Source organism: Cydia splendana, chromosome 13, assembly GCF_910591565.1.
Source record: "Cydia splendana chromosome 13, ilCydSple1.2, whole genome shotgun sequence".
Lineage (NCBI taxonomy): Eukaryota > Metazoa > Arthropoda > Insecta > Lepidoptera > Tortricidae > Cydia > Cydia splendana.
This window is the reverse complement of record NC_085972.1, coordinates 20,341,736-20,362,052: the sequence shown is the minus strand read 5'-3', so window position 1 is coordinate 20,362,052 and position 20,317 is coordinate 20,341,736. Positions and strand designations below refer to the sequence as shown.

General features: G+C 39.9%; 2 protein-coding genes and 1 long non-coding RNA gene across 3 annotated transcripts in view; 1 reads left to right on the top strand and 2 right to left on the bottom strand.

Moving 5' to 3' along the window:
• The window catches only part of LOC134796328 (uncharacterized), a 280,891-nt gene that overhangs the window by 257,152 nt on the left and 3,422 nt on the right, over positions 1–20,317 (bottom strand). The window lies entirely within an intron of this gene.
• Positions 336–14,904, bottom strand: LOC134796312 (ubiquitin carboxyl-terminal hydrolase 30 homolog). Its single transcript, XM_063768397.1, has 9 exons — positions 14,300–14,904; positions 13,744–13,916; positions 12,960–13,146; positions 12,187–12,356; positions 11,561–11,648; positions 10,886–10,998; positions 10,521–10,652; positions 10,022–10,206; positions 336–4,101 (listed from the first exon to the last, which is right to left on the bottom strand). Exons 1-9 carry the CDS (start codon positions 14,568–14,570, stop codon positions 3,909–3,911), a joined length of 1,512 nt encoding a protein of 503 aa, XP_063624467.1. The 5' UTR covers positions 14,571–14,904; the 3' UTR covers positions 336–3,908.
• LOC134796325 (GATOR2 complex protein WDR24) overlaps positions 16,917–20,317 on the top strand; it is a 39,674-nt gene continuing 36,273 nt past the window's right edge. Inside the window, exons 1-2 of the mRNA XM_063768421.1 lie at positions 16,917–17,213; positions 17,720–17,836. Of these exons, the coding sequence (XP_063624491.1) occupies positions 17,114–17,213; positions 17,720–17,836 (217 nt within the window). The 5' untranslated portion in view covers positions 16,917–17,113. The remainder of the gene's footprint in view (positions 17,214–17,719; positions 17,837–20,317) is intronic.

The window sequence follows — 20,317 nt, the reverse complement described above, 5'->3', positions numbered from 1 at the left end:
AAAAATATTACGTATTACCCACTCGATCGAACATGGAACAAGCCTCGGACTGGATCAAAGTCGCGTTCCGGTACGTTTAGGTAGAAAAACTCCGCGAGCCCTTACAAAGCTCTGCTTTTTGCTAGTATATGGCACTATCCCTTTCGGCTATTTAGGGTTGTAAAAATTCAAGTGATTATCTTATCTGTGGTCGTGCACGCAAAAGGAAGTCAAGTGGTGCCAATCCTAATAATTGCTCGGAGCAATGCTGAGCCGAGCGGAGCCGAGTTTGGCCGATCTCAGGAGTTTCGCACCCCTGCTAAAGGTTAAAAGTATAGTAATAAATAAAACAAGAGTTCCTTATAATGATAAATGTAATTTTATAAACATGTCTACACCGGGCCCGCCTGGCGAGCCTCTACAGTTGCTCTGGAAGCCTCTTCCTATCAACATTACCACTAACAGTGCCGGATTAGACTGTGCCATGGACGCCATGGTCCTGAAATGCTAACAAACCAGATTGTCTCAATCCGGCACTGACCACAAAAGGACAATTACTTTGGTTTTCAAGAGACAAAATTTTAAAATGGAGATTAAGAAAAATTTTGAGCTTTTTATAGTTCTTTAGTGTTTTTCGTCAATTAGCTTAAAATTAAACAAAGGCACAAACATTTATAACATAATCACGAATTATCCGAAAAAAGTTTTATATTCTCATAGAAAAAGTGATCGTATTGCACTCATGAGTCTATTGAGGCATAAAATGACATATATTATGTTCTTATAAAATTTCCATGATCAAACATAATTCAAAATATTACTAGAAGTATCATACATAGATGCATAAGTATTATGCAATCTAAATATCACGATGGGAATCTATTCCTAAGACATATGTATAGCTATATAACTATGTGAGTATAGTCACCCAAAAATACACATCTGGAGTCAATAGATAAAACGAGGTAAATGCCTGAGCTAAGTACGATACAGGGTTATTAAATTCGTGAGACACCCAAAAATGTATTGTGGTAACTTGCCCACGGAAACTTTGGTAAAAAAATATGTGCTAAATGAGTAGTCAAGCAATTTAAAATACATAACACAGCATTGTTAAGAACATAGTATTTTTCATACAGCTTGGGTACGGTGACACCTGCCAGCTCAATACAATTTTGCGAAGGTTATAAATTGTATGGAGATGGCCGCTGTGCCCGTACCCAATCTATGTGATAAATGTTATAGCCATGAATAAGTTAAATACTACATAAATGTTAACATCTAAAACGTGATACGTTTCCATTTACACTAGACATGGCACTTCGAAATCTGCAAGTTCAGGTACCTTAACCTATCTACCTCAACATTCTGCTGTGTATAGTTGAAATTATTTGAAAACAACATAATTTACAGATGTAGCGAACAATCCTTTGCCATCGTATTTTCTCGGAAACCTCAGTACTTATTGCACTGAGACCGAATGAAATAGCATAATACGTTCGTGGGTTTCCGTGAAAACACGATGGTGAAGGATTATTCACTATTAGCGTTATTCATAAACGCGTTACAAGCCTGAATTTTCTACCTATGAATCGTTTGTCTTTCTGTCATTTTGACTTATGTCTTTGTAAGAAAGGGATAAAACATAATTTAAGTAAATCAGGCCCAAAGTTTTATGAATAAGGGGGTACATCTGTACAACAACTGACATAAAACCACCTTGCTTAACCTAGTATCTACGTCAGATAATTTAAACTATACCACCATCAGTCCTTCTCTTTCAAGTCTTTACGAGTGAAAAGGATGTACAAGGGGACATTCACTTAGTATTTAGTAATTATACTAGTGGAGATTTCTAATACATACAATCTTTACATAATTTATGAATCAAAATGTTTAGTAATTCGGTCAATAGCTTAGGGTGGTATTCCATCTGTCCAATATCTTGGTCCAATCTTATTGCGTCTCACTCTCTCATTAAGCAAAATGTGAGACAAAATACACTTTGGACAAAGAAATTGGCCAGGTGGAATACCACCCTTACGATCAAGATACAAAGTTAGTTTATCATTTAGATTTTAGATAATGGACAGTCATTAAGAAAATTACAACCAGGGGGCAAGGACCCCTACTGTAGAAAAACAAGACCGGGTTAATTAGAGGTCTTACACACTAGCAGCGGCCGCTCGGCGTTTTCCCGGCGGTTCCATACTAATCGGCACGCCGCGTGGACGTATAATTTTGTATGGAAACGCTAGTGTACACGCCCTTAGGATAGAGGTACCTGTAGGCATTGTGCAATTAGGGACAAGTGACTGAGTCCAACTTACCCTCGACCTGTATTTCTAGAAGAGGTGCACTTTCCTTATCTAAAAGTTAGTTTAAAACTTGTCAAAAGCATTCGTGCGAGCCGATATGTTCCGAGAGTAAATGCAGTAGAAAATACAGTCAGTAGAAAACGAGAGAATTAACATCGTAAATGTAAAGACCAGTAGGTAATTAAAGATACCTTTATTCTTCATAAACAGTAACATCCTTTTGAATTGAAGAGCGTGTTGTGTTTATAATCCTTCTCAGTCCGATACATTTTGTATAGCTAAGCTGACTTTGTGTGAAGATTACCAGTCTATCATTCAATTGTCTGTGGTAGAATATAGATTTATTTATAAGGACGAATCAGATATCTTACATCTGATAATACTGAGTCGTTATTTACATCAAAATGGACAATTACAGTCATAGACCAGACGAAAGACAATTATAAATGCTAAAATTTAAAGATTTAAAAGCAGGAACTATAGAAGATCTCTCAGAATTATAAATAATTCATTCATCAAGTAATTTGAGCTCTAAAAGCATTTATTCAGCCTACAAGCAAACATTCAAACAAGCAACATAATTTAAAATTTAAATACAACACCATGGATCTCAGGACCCTAAAACGCTTCAGGCCAAATATAAGTAGTATTTTCAGTAAAATATCACTGATATTATTGGTCTAAAATACACTGTACATAAACTAACAACCAGCTAAACTAATAGAAATGGGTAATAATCGAAACAGTGCCATCTATTGTAGGATGGCATAAACCCTTTTTTGACTTTGCATTTTCTATTAGTTCAGATGTGTGTGACAAAAATTTTCAAATTAGTCACGCCAAGTATGGCTATAGATCTAAGTCAAATCCAAATTAGTCATACTTTATAATACGTACATAGACTATATACTCAATGCTTTGAGCTTAGTATACTTAAGGTCTGTGTGAATTTAGTAATTATCTAATTATATTTTAAATTATGGCAATAAATAGACTAAACAATTATTATAAAATTGGTTGATTTTCGAATCAGGATCAAAAGTGCAAGATTTCTTAGCTAAATGGTAGATTTACATTATTATTAAGATTTGTTCTAAAACTCGTTTTGACGACTGTACAGACAGGCGACACAAAAGTAATTTCGACTTCATATTTTAAACAAAACAAAGGACATTTCAACATTTGTATTTTTACACTCTTGAGAGTTTATGCCAAATAGGAAAATTGTGTAGGTTGTCAGGGATAGAACAACTTATTCAGGGCAAATTTGTCATTAGTGATGTTATTATGTGTGGTTAAAGGGACCTTAATAACGATAATATTAACGTCATTATCAACGAACTGTGAACGTAAGAGTCATCGACCTTTCTTTGATAACGTCATATATTAAAAACAAAGCAGTCGCAAGTCGCAAAGGCTCCATATACCATCCCCCACACTGTTAGCTGACAGTTCGTAAACCTTATCACAAAAGGCATAAAGTCCACCGATGGACAGTTAAGAGTGCTGCTGTTTGTACAAAAGTTGACTGACTCAATACGGACCGAGCGGTCTACAATTCAAACGATCAGACAAATACCTAGGGAGCGCAAACAAGGAGCTCGCGTCAAATCATATATGATGCGTATTCGCATCGAGCGACGCTGGCTGCTGGTGCTGCGTGTGCGCCGGCGTGCTCGGCGCGTGCGCGTGCGCGTGCGCGTGCTGCGCGGGCGCGCGCTCGTAGAACAGCATGTAGGCCGCGCAGCGCAGCACCTCCGCGAGGGACACCTCGTGCACCAGGGTGTCGGAGGTGTACCACCATCTGACAACATTTGAGGATGATTAGATGAGTTCACATATAACTTGCCGAACGGAAATTGATTCGCAAGGCAGCTTATTATGTGTGGACCTTAGGGTGGGTCACTCGTGTATGGAGAAAAAAAAGTATTAGTTATCCTTCGGGCACAGTTACAAAAAGTTGCGTAATAATGCCAATAAACAGTATTTCAAATTATTCTGTTATCGGTATTCATTTTCTGCCTCCGGATCCATTTCAAAGTTTTCATATAAATATTGTTATATTTTGTATGGTCTGCGGAGTATATTTATGTATCGTCTCTTTATTCAAACTTTAGCTAAAAACTTATAATATTATTAGCTTTAAATAGCATGGTAAAGGTTCAAAGCCAATAAATAAATAAAAAAGTACTCAAAAAGAAACATTTTTTTTCATAATGTCCACACACTTAACAAAAACTTTGACTAAAATCCGGAGGCAGTAAAATTAAAGCTAAAAATAAAATAATAATACGTGCAATAATTAATTACCAAATGGCACCTTTTTTTAACTGTGTCCCCTATTAAATTAAAAAAAAGTAAAAATGACCCACCCTAGTGGACCTCCATATTTAGATGTTTTAATCTTATTTAAAAGCCGCAATCCGATGATTGATTGACATGATTGTTCTCCCAGAAGGAGGTTCGTGGGGTATTTGACTATGGTACGGTCGTATAGAGGGTGGTCTCACGACCCCCAGAAAATTCCGACTTTTGGTCTACCGGATTCTGTCAGAAAAATGTTTGACGGCCCGGCCAAACGGTGGGAGGTAGGTGGGGGGTGCTCAACCAAATGTCATAGAGGGACCCCGGCAGTTTTTGACGCCGCCATTTTTTTTTCAAAATGGCCAACTTTTTTTTTTTAATTTTGTTCAAGTTTGTCCTAGCGCGCTGAAATTTTGGTCACGAAATCTCGGGGTCCCCTAGATTCCTACGAAAAAAAAATTTTTGGAAAAATGTTACACGTGCGGAAAAACTGGCCACTTTTATTTTGTATGGCAACTTGTAAACGGTGCGCGATAGGTGGGGGGTGCTCGACCAAATGTCATAGAGGGCCCCGAGACAAAACAAACTGCATTTAAAAATTTTCAAAATGGCCGACTTTTTTTTTTAATTTTTTCAAGTTGGTCCGAGCGCGCTGAGATTTGGCATGGCGGGAGATAGCGGCCTCTAAATTCCTATGAAAAAAAAATTTTTTGGAAAAAACCCAAGATGGCGGAAATAATGGTCATTTTAATTTTGTATGGTAACTTTTAAACGGTGCGTGATAGGTGGGGGGTGCTCGACCAAATGTCATAGAGGGCCCCGAGACAAAACAAACTGCATTTAAAAATTTACAAAATGGCCGACTTTTTTTTTCAAGTTGGTCCGAGTGCGCTGAGATTTGGCATGCGGCGAGCTAGGGGGCCCAAGATTACCATGTGAAAAAAAAATTTTTGGAAAAATCCAAAATGGCGGCGGACACGGGCAAAATTCAAATTTCCAAGTAGGTTAAGCGAGCCCGAAGGGCGAGCTTCAGGCCGGGAGGCCGAAGGCCGACCCCGCGGAGGGCCGTCAGGCCCGGAGCTTCACCCCGAATGTCCAAGCGTGCCCCACCCCCTGTAATTTTGGGCGAGGCCGAAGGCCGAGCTGCGGGAATGACCAACAAAGCAAAATCCTATACAAAAAGTGTGTTAAGCGAGCCCGAAGCCGAAGGCCGACACCGGCGGAGGGCCGAAGGCCCGGAGCCGCCACCCCGACTCCCAAAACGCGAGGCCGAAGGCCGAGCTCCGTGAATGCAGTTCCCCCAAGCGTTCTACAAAGTCAACTGTCTTGATAAGCGAAGCCGGCGGGCCGAAGGCCCGACGGCGAAGCGTCGAGGCTCGCAAAGGCCGAAGGCCGAGCTCCGCGTAGGGCCGAAGGCCCGAAGCGTCACACGAGAGGGGGAAGTTGGAGCTTAAACACGACCCAATAGGAAAAGTGTCTTAGACAAGCGAAACGGCGGGCCGAAGGCCGAAGGCCGTAGGCCCTACGTGATGTTGTCAAGACACTTTTACTATTGGGTCGTGTTTAAGCTCCAACTTCCCGCTTGTGCCCCGGAGCAAAACCAACCCTCCAAGTGTTTTAATAAGCGAAGCGGCGGACTGAAGGCCCGACGCTGAGCTTCGGAACCCAGCGAAGGCCGAAGGCCGAGCTCCGCGTAGGGCCGAAGGCCCGGAGCGTCCCTTACGAGTTCCCAAGCACGCGAGGCCGAAGGCCGAGCTGCGGGAATGAAGTGCTCGCATGCAGACCTTTTCTTTCTAGCAAAAGTACAACTTCATTTCCTTTTCCCTCTGGAAAACAAAACTACAGCACAAACAACAACACCAACAACAGCACAAACAACAGCACAAACAACAGCACAAACAACAGCACCAACAGCACAAACAACAGCACCAAAAACAAAACAACAACAAGAAGACCGCAGGGCCCTCGGGCCCCGCGCACAACGCACAAAACTAGTTTAAATCTCTAAACCGTTAAGTTACCTACTATTTAAATCTTTAAACCGTTAAGTTACCTACTATTAATGTCACATAACACTAATAATTCATTATACTAATAATTCATTTGCACAAATAAAAAGGTAAGATAAAATAAAAAAAAAGGGCTTCCCTTAAACTGAAATATCTGTGTTATACAACATTTGACTTAAGGCGCTCTTATACTCGAGTTTTACGTTTTCAAGGGGGTGAAGCAGACGCGTGGTAGAACGGGCAGGCGGGCGCCCCGCGCGGCGCACCGCACCATTCCCGCGCAGTACGTCTACGTCCTTATTCTGACGACATCGGTATTCTGAATTGTCAGTTCCGGGATTTTTTCCGGCAATTAATATTGAATAAGATTTATTAGCAAATTCGAGTTTTGATGAGTACTTAATGAAATTAAAAATGGTAGGTAAGACGGTGAGTGTAAATAATTATTAATTATATACAATATAAGTGTATACCGCGACAAACTGAGAATCTAATCAAATTATACCAAATTATTATGAGACAAAAAATAGTACTTACTAATAGACATTAAAAATGTAATAGAGCTAAACCAAGAAAAATCTGCAACGATTTTGATTGCACACGCAGTGCAAGTGTTATTTTAAACGTCAATCTTCTATGAAATTATGAATAATACTTGCACTGCCTATGCTATCAAAATCGTTGCAGACTTGGTCTAACTCTAGCAGTCAATTTCGGGCAAGTAGGTAGTGAAAATAAGGAAGAATACTAGCAAAGCTAAGATAATTTGTGGGACTATGGAGTTATGCATAGCTCCAATAAGTACCTACATAAAATTAGCTGTCTTCACAAGAAAGAATTATAACAATTTATAACTCTAACTGTAATACTTACTATTTTTCTAATTTTGAATTGACAAGTAAAAGTCAAGCATTTAAAGATTGTAATGACAAAAAACACTTCTACTTCGACATTCGAGTTAGTTAATAGCTCAAGAAAATAAAAAAAATCTGCGGAAATAATTCGTATAATTTTGAAAATTGGCACAGTTATACCTTGTGGTGTCCAGATAACCATACTTAATGTCCTCGAGCTTAGCGGGTGTGCTGAGGGTGTAGGGGGGAGGGGGGTGAAGGTCCCTTTTTTTAGTTTTTCGTAAATAACTCGTAAATGGTGGCCAATATAAAAAAATCTTATTAAACGTTAATAATCTACACAAAATTTTGTACAAAAAAGATTCAGTACACTTTTAGCAGGGATCAATATTTAAAAAGATAATAAAGAGAGAAAGTTAATTATATTAAATTCTAAGGTTCCTTGTTTTTATTTTTTCGTTAATAATTTGAAAAGTATGACTCATAGCAAAAAACATCTTATACATAAATAATAAACATAAAATTTCCTACAAGAAACATGTAGGACACTTTTCGCTAGGATCAATATTAAAAAAAACCGGGCAAGTGCGAGTCGGACTTGCGCACGAAGGGTTCCGTACCATAATGCAAAAAAAACGGAAAAAAATGCAAAAAGAAAACGGTCACCCATCCAAGTACTGACCACGCCCGACGTTGCTTAACTTTGGTCAAAAATCACGTTTGCTGTATGGGAGCCCCACTTAAATCTTTATTTTATTCTGTTTTTAGTATTTGTTGTTATAGCGGCAACAGAAATACATCATCTGTGAAAATTTCAACTGTCTAGCTATCACGGTTCGTGAGATACAGCCTGGTGGTAGACGGACGGACGGACGGACGGACGGACAGCGAAGTCTTAGTAATAGGGTCCCGTTTTACCCTTTGGGTACGGAACCCTAAAAAGACAAAGCAGCGGGTAAGTTGTTATTTATGTATAAGATTTTTTTTGCAATGAGTCATACTTTTCAAATAATTAACGAAAAAATACAAACAAGGAACCTTAGAATTTATTATAATTAACTTTCCTTCTTTATTATCTTTTTAAATATTGATCCCTGCGAAAAGTGTACTGAATCTTTTTTGTACAAAATTTTGTGTAGATTATTAACGTTTTACAACATTTTTTGATATTGGCCACCGTTTACGAGTTATTTACGAAAAACTAAAAAAGGGACCTTAGAAGTGATTATAATTGAATTTCCCGCGTTAATATCTCTTTGAATATTGATCCTAGCAAAAAATTGTACTAAATCTTTCTTGTAGGCAATTTTATGCAGATTACTTATGTAATAGAATATGTTTTGCTATGCGCCACCGTTTAAGAGTTATTTACGAAAAACTAAAAAAAGGGTCCTTTAATATCAAATATCTCACTTCCGGTCAAGAATTCGATCAAGCAACCGGCAAATTCGGATTCAGCGGGGTCTAATTAGGTTAAAAAACCCGGTTGCCAAAAAGTAATACGATTTGCCAGTCGAAATCGATATTATGAAAAATATGACCAGTCTAAAATATTTGAATCCTGTATCTATGTTTAAAAATTATTCAATTTGATTAATTTTATAGCCTTTTAAAATATGTTTACACAATTTATCAATCGTGACTGAATTCCGGATTGGTTAGATGGGTGTGTGCCTTTGCTGCCCAACTTGTTATAAAATGACAATATGACGCACGAATGTCTGAAATGTCACCGTATTTAAGAATTATTTTGCTTTTCTTCGTAAGCATGTTGAAAAACATTGTGTGTATCACATATTTGCATATTTATACTGTGATTAGTGATTACCCATTTTATGAAACGTCCGCTAAACTAGCATAGGTCCGACGCCGACAGTGGTCACGGGCGTACTGGCGTGAGGAATGGGCGCAAGGTATTGCCGCGTAGGGTGTAATTTAGTAAGCAAAATGTTGAATTCATCAAATGATGAATGAAAACATTAACGTTTCGATAAAAGGACAAGCAATAATGAAGATTTACTTAAAAGCTATCGACTGAAGTAAGTTTCATAAACATTTTCGTCGTAGTACTTCTAACATAAGGAAATAAAGACAGTGGTAGGCATGTTTTCAACTTAAGATTCTATCGAGAAAATTATGAGCCGTCGTGTTCCTGACAAGCAATAACGTAGTTCAAGGACTGAAGTTATACATACTAGAAAATAATGCATGAAATCCTTGTAAAAGTCTGTAAATATGGTGACAAAAAAGCGCATTTTACTACACACCGCGCCTTAATCAATAACCAATACGTCACTGCCCATGGCGACCCTGCCAAACGAAATTGTCTTCTTATCGTTTATTGACAGTTATAACATATTAAGTAAAATGAATTATCATCATAATCAGGGTTACCCAACAAGTGGGATTCAAATGGATTCGACCAACTTTTCGTATCCAATCACATATATCGCAGCATCATAAGAAGTCGAATGATAACTGCTGCCGCTATACTTAACGTAAATCAGTTATTTTTTTGTGTGTTTCAATCCGACCATAACTGCACAGCTAGCCATACCTGCGGGCTTCGAACCCGTTCCCCCGGCGGTAGGTGGCGAAGTGCCCGGACCTGGGCCCGCCCACGTGCACCACGACGGCCGCCAGCCGGTACAGCGCGCGGGAGGAGCCCTCGCTCTGCTCCGCCGCCGCCTCCGCCGCGCCCGCGCGGAGCCGCCCGCCGCTCATCAGAGAGACTAGGTCCGTCTAGGATATCAAACATTTGTTATAGAAATAGAAACCGTGTACTCGTGGCGATGCGAATTATACACACCGGTACTTAATCGAGGAAACGTTATGAAGATAAAACGAGAGAATTAAGGCCCGAGCACACCGGCTGCGTTCATGTAGACCGTCCACGTGCACGCGCGCTAAAATATCGAAGCCTTGCACGCACATGACACGCAATCGGAGATATCGATCGCAATACCGGTTAGAACCTGGCAGTGGGACACACACCAGTGCTAATAAAAATACAAATGGCGAGTTTAAATCTCGTGCTAAGGCCACGCTTCACATACCGCGGGTGGCGGGGCCTGCGTGTAGGGCGCCATGGCCACGGTCTCGGGGAAGGCCACCAGCTCCGTGCGCTTGCTGAGCGCGCCGCCCGCCCACTCCACCCGCCCGATATGTAGGCAAAGGCAGGCTGGTAACTGAAAAAAACAAACGAGCAAAACGACTTGAAATACTAAATTTCGATTTTTCGTAAAAAAAACCTCCTTCAAAATTAGGTAAGAAAGTATCGCGTTACTCGCGTCGTGACACCTCAATCAACAAAACCGGCTACCCCAACTCACATACATAAAAAATTAAACGGCTCTGATCAAATCACATGTGTACAAAACAAAATAAAAAAATACGGAAAACAAAGGACTTGTACTTATACCTTTCCAAAGTTGACGGTACGGATATGTTGTGTGTTAAGCGGCGTGTCGGGCGAACATTTATTACAGCGGACACCTTTCACCATCTCCGGAGCCGTAAACGCACGGAGTAGCCCTGGAGAAACAACATTAATGTAAAGAGTAAGTTCAAGATATTTGTAGAGCCATATGTAGAGCAAGAACATATCTTTTCTGAATCAAACTACTGAATACCACTGAATTTGCGTCATATAACAATACAGATTTAATGCATAATTGTTTTCCAACGTATTTTCTCGGAAACGTTCGTATTTGTCATGCTAGTTCATCAAAACCAAAATATTTCTTTGCTAATCCGCGAAAAGATAACATGCTAGTGAAATAGCAAGACATGTTCGTATGTCTTGCTATCTCAGTCAGTCTTGGTACCTACAAAAAGTACACTGACATTGTCTGAACTAACATGACAAATACGAACGTTTCCGTGAAAATAAAATGGAAAATAATTATGCACTGCATCTGCACATTTACGAGTGCATCAGACATGGCATCAAGCTCCCATGACTCCCAAGAGGTTTATCACGAGCCGTTAAGGCAAGTGCAAGACCTAAGATGAGTGATGATTTAGTTTAGAAAGTATGATCATGCATTAATCCGATTATTTGTTACATGAAATACTACGAATCACGGCAACATACCAGCAAGACTGTAGGTGCCTGTGTTACCGATGGCTGCGTTAGCCATTGATAGCGAGATGCTGTCAAATTTGTCGTACCGGATCGGACTCTGAAAAACAAAAATATCTATCTGTCTAATAGTTCTTTACAAAGTTCTACTTTGTCCTATTGTCATCATTTTCTTATCCTTGTCCCATTCACTTGGGGTTGGCGCAGCGTGTCTTTCTCTTCCTTACCTCTCTGCCGGCCGTCATCTCATCATTCATATCATCTCTCACACAGTCCTTCCACCTTTTCCTCGGTTTTCCTTTCCTCGTACTTTCCTCCACATTAATTCGTAATACCTTTCTCGTCACATTAATGCATATTTGTAGTGTATAGACGGGGTGGCCTGACCATAATTTCGGAGACAAATGTTTACAGACCCCAAAAATGTTTTCACTTTGAAAGAAAAGTTTTCAAATGAGTCCCAAATTTTTACCCTAGTACTTCTTACCGTAGTTCTGCTTCATGTATGTTTCTGTGTTGTTTCCTTGATAAAGAAATAAATAAAAGTGAATACCTGCCTCGCAAATGAGGCAAAAAGTCTACAACGAAAAATCTTTAAGTGACTGTTAGGTGTTTATCAGGGAAGAATAATGGCGCACCTTTGTGCCACACACAGTGCACTGCAGGCGGGAGGCGAGCGTGCCGCGGAAGGGCGGCGCAGGCGCAGGCCGGGCGGGCGCGGCGGGCACCCAGCGGCGCCCCACGGAGCTGAGGTGGCAGAACGAGCGCGACACGCCTTTAGCCAGCCGGCGCGGCGCCGGCGCCTCCTCTGACATACAAATATAATACTTTGTAAGGAAAATTCAACTTCATTTAGCCAGTCATACCAATGCAGTTCAAGATAATTACAATCAGTTTTATTACAGATTTCCGATAAAGGCGATAAATACTTGATGGTCTAAGTATCCTTTATTAACTTCCACCTCGAAGAATTTTATGAAAGTATAATTTGCTTAGCAGTCTTAACAATTAAACGAATCGCCAGAAATTAGGGTCACGTCGTAAGTTGCGTTCGGGTTATCATAAACAGATCTGTATCACCAACTGTAATTTTTTCAATGCTTGAATTGTTGACAAACAAACGAAAGACAAACGAAAATCAATATGTGGAGGTAAATAAAATTTGAAGAGTTTCCTAAATTCTTGTTCAGACAACGTCAAATATATGTTTACATTTTTCGCCGTATTACAAAGGAGTAAGATGCAAAAGTGTAAACATATCTTTGACGTCGACTGTTCACCAGTACCATCACCCAAACTGTTAACTGTATGCCTTATGTAATAAGGTCCACCGATGTACAGTTAGGAGTGTTGCTGTTTGTACTGCATTTTCTTGCTTAAATGTGCCGCATAACTGTAATAACATGATCACCTGGCTCAGGGTCCGCTAGAGCAGGCTCGTCGCCGGCTGCAGACTGCGGCCTCGTGGACACGGTGCAGGGGGTGGGCGGCGTGGAGTCGGCGCGGGCCGGGCCGGCGGCGGGCGGGGACGCGGGCGAGGCCAGCGCGGACCACGCGCGCCCGCCGCCGAGGCCGAGAGCGTCAGAGAGGCAGCCCGGCTGTCAAAAAGTTAAGAGTCAGGCCGATAGCCCCGATAGGGTCATACTGGGCACAGTTATGTTTGTCGAAAATTACTAAGCACACTAAGGTCAATGTGAAGAATACAGGTGCAGGCAACCTGTCTTGCATTAAGCCTTCTCAGCTTAGTAACGAAAAAAATTGTGGTAGTAAAAGTAGAATTAATTGACAGGTCACAGACCCAATTATCCTGCTTTTGTACCAGTCTTGCGCTAAAATGACATATCAGTTGGGCAAATGGCAACAATCAAACTATCCTTTTGAAAATTTCATTTTCGGTACCAGTTTTTATTGCTAACTGTACTTTTCTTTCCCCTGGCAAGTAATTAATACTTACTCATCAAGACAATTCTAACAACCCCAAACACAATTAGGTTGGGTTGTTTTATCACAAAGTTTCCATGGCCACCTCCTGTCTCCATCAACAGAACAGCTCCATGCCATCATAATATTGTATTTTAATCAATTTACATTTATTTGTATGCAAAACTTCAGCTCAATCGGAAATCTAACTAACTAATGTACCAACATGGCCAGTTAAATAAAAGTTTGTAAAAATGAAGTAATCCCTCTTTTACCTTCTTGGACATGGCAATGGTCTCCTCCTCGATGCAGGAGAGCAGGACATGCAGCAGCTCATGTGCGTCCTGCTGGTCCGCCGGCACCACCCAGCCTGCTGCCCTCAGGGCCTGGAGCACGCCCAGGGGGCATACCGGAGTGCCGCGGGCTGCCTCGTGAGTGCCATTCACAACTGTGAAAAAATCATAGATACTACGTGAAGTTGAAGCCCTATACCAAGAAATTATGAGTACAGTAATTTGTAGCCTTAGTTTGTAAGCAGCAGTTTAGTTTATAACAGGGCTCTCAAAAGCGGCACCCAAAGCGTCCGGCCCGCTGGAGCCAGCCCCGCTCCACCCCATTTAATAAAGGCGTAAAAAATATTTTCTATTATAAAACTCTATACTTAGTTACTTCATTAACTATGTTTTTCATAAGCATTTAGCATAATGGCTGAAACAATGCTTAGTGTAAAATTATTCAAATGAAGCAGGTTTACAGTTTTACACCTCACCTTGAGATAAAGAAAGTGATAACAACTGTTGCATGTTAGCAATTAATCACACAAGTACAAACCTTCAATGACGGTGTAGAGCGTGGTAATCATGCTGTTGTGGCTATCGGCCTTCGCGTACTTCTTCAGCCAGTCGATGAACAGCGGACAGGCCGCCAGCGCCTGCAGCAGGGTGTTCAAGAAGCACGTCCGGCCCAGGTTCTGGAGCCCCGCTATCTGCCCGCGCCGCTTTCGCATCTTCGGAGCACCCCCTGGGCCCCACAGCACGAACGCACCCACCACCACCGCGGCGGTCAGCCCCGCGGCCACCAAAATCCTGTCCCCGCTATCCATTGTCTCGTTATTCGGATAGCAGGCGGACACAATCACATGTTAATTTTAAATACACATTCGAGTCGCATAAATTAATGTAGAACTCTTTTTCGTCTTTCTTGATTTTTGAAAACAATGTCGTCCAAGAAAATCGCCTTTTCAATATTTTTTCTTTCATAATTTTTTGACGTTTGGCGTGCAGTGTTGCCCGCTCAGACAAATACGAAAAAGGTTTTCCTAAAATTTAGGTAAACGAGAATTTAGTGTCACCAATATTGATAAATAAGGTATCCTATTCCTAAAAGTACGAGGGCACCACCAAAGCACCACATCAGTATCCAGTCTCCGACTCCACATTTCAGCCTGATCATGGGTATGGCGCAGGACATATTGCTTGATTGACAGTAACGACGGTAAATCTTCTAATTTTTGAAAACAATATTATTTAACGATAATCCTTTTTCAGTAACAGTGAAAATATTATTTTCACAACTAAATCACTCACTTCAAAAAATAAAGTTCGGCTTTCCTGATTTTTGAAAACAATGTTCACACGCGGGAAATTTGTTTGATATCACCAATATTGATATAAGCAATATGCAAGGCCCAACGTTAAAGTGGTAATTAATACGGTTACAATCAGGCACCTGTCATAAACATTAAAGGTCGACATGTTTAGATTATAGCAGGTTTATCAACTGCTCTAGAATAATCATTTATAATTTAGAACTTAGAAATCAACATCAAAGAGAAATCCTTTTACACCCTTTACAATAATTTCAATATATTTTGGCGTATAATGTCAAATAGATAATTTCAATATTTTTTTTCTATTCGCAACTTTATTAGTTTTTGAATTAGGCCCCATTAACACGGAAGCTTTTTCAACGCGCGTTAAAAAGCGTTTTCACTTCTCATGCTCAAAAAGTGCACCTTTATGTCGTGCGTAGACGACATAAAATCGCATTTTATGCTCTAGAGCATAAAGTAAAATCATCTATTACGACCCTTATTGACTTAGCAATAAAGTTCAAATTCTGCCATACAAACTGCCAGCCCTGCCGGCGCGCCCCCGACCGGCGCTCTCCCGATCGGCGTGCCCCGCGCCTCCGACCGGCCCAAGAACAGTTTTCTTTAGTCTTGAATAAATACGTTAAAATAACCTAAAATATTTAATTTTTTGGATATTTTCCTCGCAATCGAAGTGAAAAGCAAAGTGTACAACAAGGGTAAAAATGGGTCACTTTATGCCCTTATTGTACAATCTACTATTGAATTACACAAATGGATACAAACATGTGTATTTTCACACGGTGGTGGTGGCGCTTTTTATCAAGCGTTGTTGGATTTTCGACTTTAAGCGTTGGTCGTTAAATCGAATTTAGCGTGCAGACGGATTCAAACGCTTTTTAACGCGCGTTGAAAGAGCTCTCGTGTTAATGGGGCCTTAGGATAGTTATGAGGATGTTATGATTATGGCCAAGCGCGCACCACGACTTTTTGTCGCGCGATAATTTAGTCGCAGAAATGTAACGTATGTGTTTATATGGCAGTGCGCGCATATGCGACAAAAAAATCGTAGCGATTTTAAAATTGTGATTTGTCACATTTTTCCGCGACTGCTCGCGACGCGATTGTCGCAAAGTGAATTGCGGCATACGGAGTTGTATGGCCCCGCGCGCACTGCGATAATAAAATCGCACCCGGACCTCAGTCGGCATATCGCTCTCCAAGCGTCAACATGTCGGAACCTGCTGCTGAAGACGCTAGATGTTGACCATTTAATTATGGAAATAGAAGGAGATCACCTTTGTGGTATAAATACTCAAAGTCATACAGCGATCACATATTAAAGACAACGTTTCATGACAAACGACTGGTACGAAATCCATATTGAGAATGAACAACCCGCGACTTTTTCATCGCAGTGCGCGCAGTGTATTTTCTGCGATATATTACAGCGCGATTCTAAAATCGTGTCGCAAAAACTAAAATCGTGGTGCGTGCTTAGGCTATGAGCGTGTGGAGAAAATAATTATCTTTTGGCAACACTGGCAATTACCTATTTGTTCTGAATTGTATACTACAAAAAGTTTCAAAGATTTTTTAACAATTAACTATTTATCGAGTTAAAACCAAAAAATTGGTTATATTTTAATTAAACTCCTTACAATTAAAATAAAATAAAAACCTGTAACATAACATTTTAGATTGAGCGTAAAGTTTTTACAAAGAATTATCGCCAAGTAGAATATAATCACTATGATTGTAGATTCCGAATGTCGGTAACGTCAGTTTTAAAAACAAAGTGAAGTGATTTTTCTATTTTTTCTATTCAGTCAGTCCGTCACAAGTCCGTCATGTCAAGAAGGTAGACGGAGCGGCAAGATAACTTTTTTTTGTGTATAAATGCAGAATCTTATCATTTTAGCTTAGTCCTCGTAGTGATTATATGCTCTTTGGTTCTGACGAACATGTAATACATCACAAGATCGATTGAAGTTAACGACAGTGGAATATGAGCTGCATTGCAAGAGTAGTGTTATTGTTTTTATGATCCAAAAATGATTCCATCAAATACGATTTGTGTATCGCAGGAGGGCCCGGCGAACGCGCTGGCTCTTAATAAAGATGCCTCTCAAGTGGTCATAGCTGGAAGAAACGGTAATTTAACTAATTTATCTACATTCCAAGACTTGATAGAAACACAGCATGTTTTTAATTGTTACTTCCAAAGTTTACATTTGTTATTTTATTATTGCTTTAATCAAATCAATGTTAAAAAATATCGGTTGGTGTTTCAAAGCATGTTGATAATAGTTTGTTAGTTATTGACCTAATTAAAGTTTATTAAACCATAAATTGCTAACAATTGAATAGTGAACATCACAATGACAATGTATTGACTCAAGTTTTTTTGCCATGTGCTGCTTTGACTACTTGCTATTTTAGCAAGTTAGATTCTGTCAATATTGAAGTGTAAAATTTTGCAATGTGATATGGATATACTCTGACCACGCTTACTTTGCACAAACTTGGCAGTAAGAATAAAATTGCCTACTTACCTATAATAAGCTTCATACTTGACATAGTACTTGGGATGAAGACTTAGCAATAGTATGGTCAGTCTCTAGGAGAATGTTAGGTTTGACAAATTATTTTTGTTTCAGTGTTCAAAGTGTTTGCTATTGGTGAGACGGAGTTCACAGAGGTGTGCAACCTGCGGGTTGGCAAAAACCTAAACCTCAACTTCTCTTCTATTGATGTGGCTTGGAACTCTATTGAGGGTAAGCTGTTTTTCATATCTTTAACATATATTTTCTATTAACCCTTTATTAGGCATAAGGGTGTCAGAGATTAAGCAAAATTGAACCCTAACAATTTGTAATAAAGTTCAAAATCAGGTGGAAAATATATTCCCTCTGCCTTATAAACTTGGCTTTACTTACTGCTAAAATATTGATTCATTCATATTTATGTAAAAATATTATTAAAAAGTGATACAGGGTGACCTTAGCCATTGGACAAACCCTGAAATCCCATGTAGGGTTACTTCACGCAGCAGAAATGCTCTAACGGTAATATTTTTAAATATAGAACAAAAGATAAAAAAATTAAGTATCAAACAAAAGTTATTTCGAATAATCGACAACAAAAAGAAACATACTGTTAATTAATCATTGGCAGTGCTTTAGACAATTCGTTTCAATGATGACATTTGTCAAAAGTCAGAATCTTATTAATGTCATAAATAAAAAAGATAATCAAAATGGTGGAAGAAGGTTTCGTACTATTTATTTCCTCAGGAGCTACTAACACATAAAGGTTGCTCTAAAGTAAAAAAAACGTAATTTGTTAATTTCTTCGTAACCACTACACCGATTGTTATGATACTTTGTTTACTGGTTCTAAATACTAGAGATGCACTGGATATTCGGTTACTATCCGGTATCCGGCCTATCCGGCCGTTATTTTAACATCCGGCCGGATACCGGACAGTGACCTACTAGCCGGCCGGATACCGAATAGTAATTTTGCTTGATTTCGGAGTAAACAAATTGGATTAAGAAACAGTCACAGTCATAATCGTACTCGTTTATTATTTTAAAACAATTTAAACATTCCACTCACTTCCACGCGCACTCATTTCGTACCTAGAAATGAGTCCGCGCGAACATTCACTACTTAACAGGTCATAACCTAAACAATGCGCACCTGAAGAACCGAAAAGTAGGTATAGTTCCACGGCGGGATACCAAATATTCGGCCGATGGTCAGGGCGAACATCCGGTATCCGGCCAAACAACTATCTCTATTAAATACCCTAATGCATATGTACATTTCGGCTTTGTCCAATGGCTATGGACACCCTGTATAAAAATAACACAAATAACAGGTGTTCTTGCACCTGTGAACGGGTTCCAGCAGGCGCTCTACATGACATTAAAGCTCTCCAAAGGGCCCCTACGTGATGGATCTAAATCCCCACGCAACCCTGTCAAAAGACCGGGATTTATAGGCCCTTGAAATCCAAAATGGAGACACAAATAAAAGAAATTTAAGGCATTACAAGTAAAAGGTTTTGTTTGATAACACAGTAATCTTAAGAAATTTTTTATTATTATTATTATTCTTTAAGCAGGCAGGCAGTTGTGACAACTGATATTGCCTGTATCCAGTAATCATTAATAGTTATCGTTGTCAAGTAGATGTATAGATGTGCTTGTCTAATTTATTTTTAAATTGGTTCACATTTTGTGCAGAAACCACATCTTCGGGGAGTTTGTTCCAAGCCCTCACTACTCGGTTGCTCAAAAAGTGTTTGTATGGGTTACTGTGGGACCTATGCCTTTCTAACTTTAAGTGATGACCTCTCAGACGGGTGTTGTTGTTGCGCTTGAACATCTCATGAAAATCCTTGAGGTCATAGTGCCCAGACAGTATTTTATATGTTTCTATTAGGTCTCCACGTTCTCTGCGGTGCTTAAGAGTAGTGAGCTTCAGTTCCTTCAGTCTCTCCTCATATGGCTTGTTCCTAAGTTGCCTTGGTAGTTTCGTGAAACTCCGTTGAACCTTCTCCAGCATATCTATGTCCTTGGCAAAGTAAGGACTCCAGGCTTGAAAAGCATACTCCAGTATGGGTCTGACGTACGTTTTGTAAATTTTTAACATCATTTCTGGTGTCAAGGTTTTAAAAGCTTTTCTAATAAGGTAAATCAAGCTTCTGGCTTTCTTTACCATTGTAGAGATATGCTCTTCCCACTTTAGATCCTCCGAGATCTTAATGCCTAGGTCAGTTTGTGTTCTTACAGCCGTTAGTGGAGTGCCATCCAAGTTGTAAGTTAGGCGGGGGTTCCGATTTCCTATGTGAAGTATAGTACATTTGGCAGAATTCAGATTGATTAGCCATTCTTTAGACCAGCTTGTTAATGCATTCAGATCATCTTGTAGATGGCTGTAATCTACGAGTGGGTTAGCAAATAACTTGGTGTCATCCGCAAATGCACTAATACTGCATTTTAGGCGACGCGGAAGGTCAACTGTATACAATATGTAAAGCACGGGGCCCAAAACTGAACCCTGTGGCACTCCACTGTGAATCTCTCGTTGCCGTGACTTGGTTTCACCAACTCGAACTTTAAAGGTTCTACGCTTTAGGAAGGCCCTTATCCATAATAATAGTTTCCCACGGATTCCCAAATGTTCCAATTTGTGAAGTAGCCTCTCTGTGGGAACTTTGTCGTAGGCTTTTTCATAGTCAAGGTAAA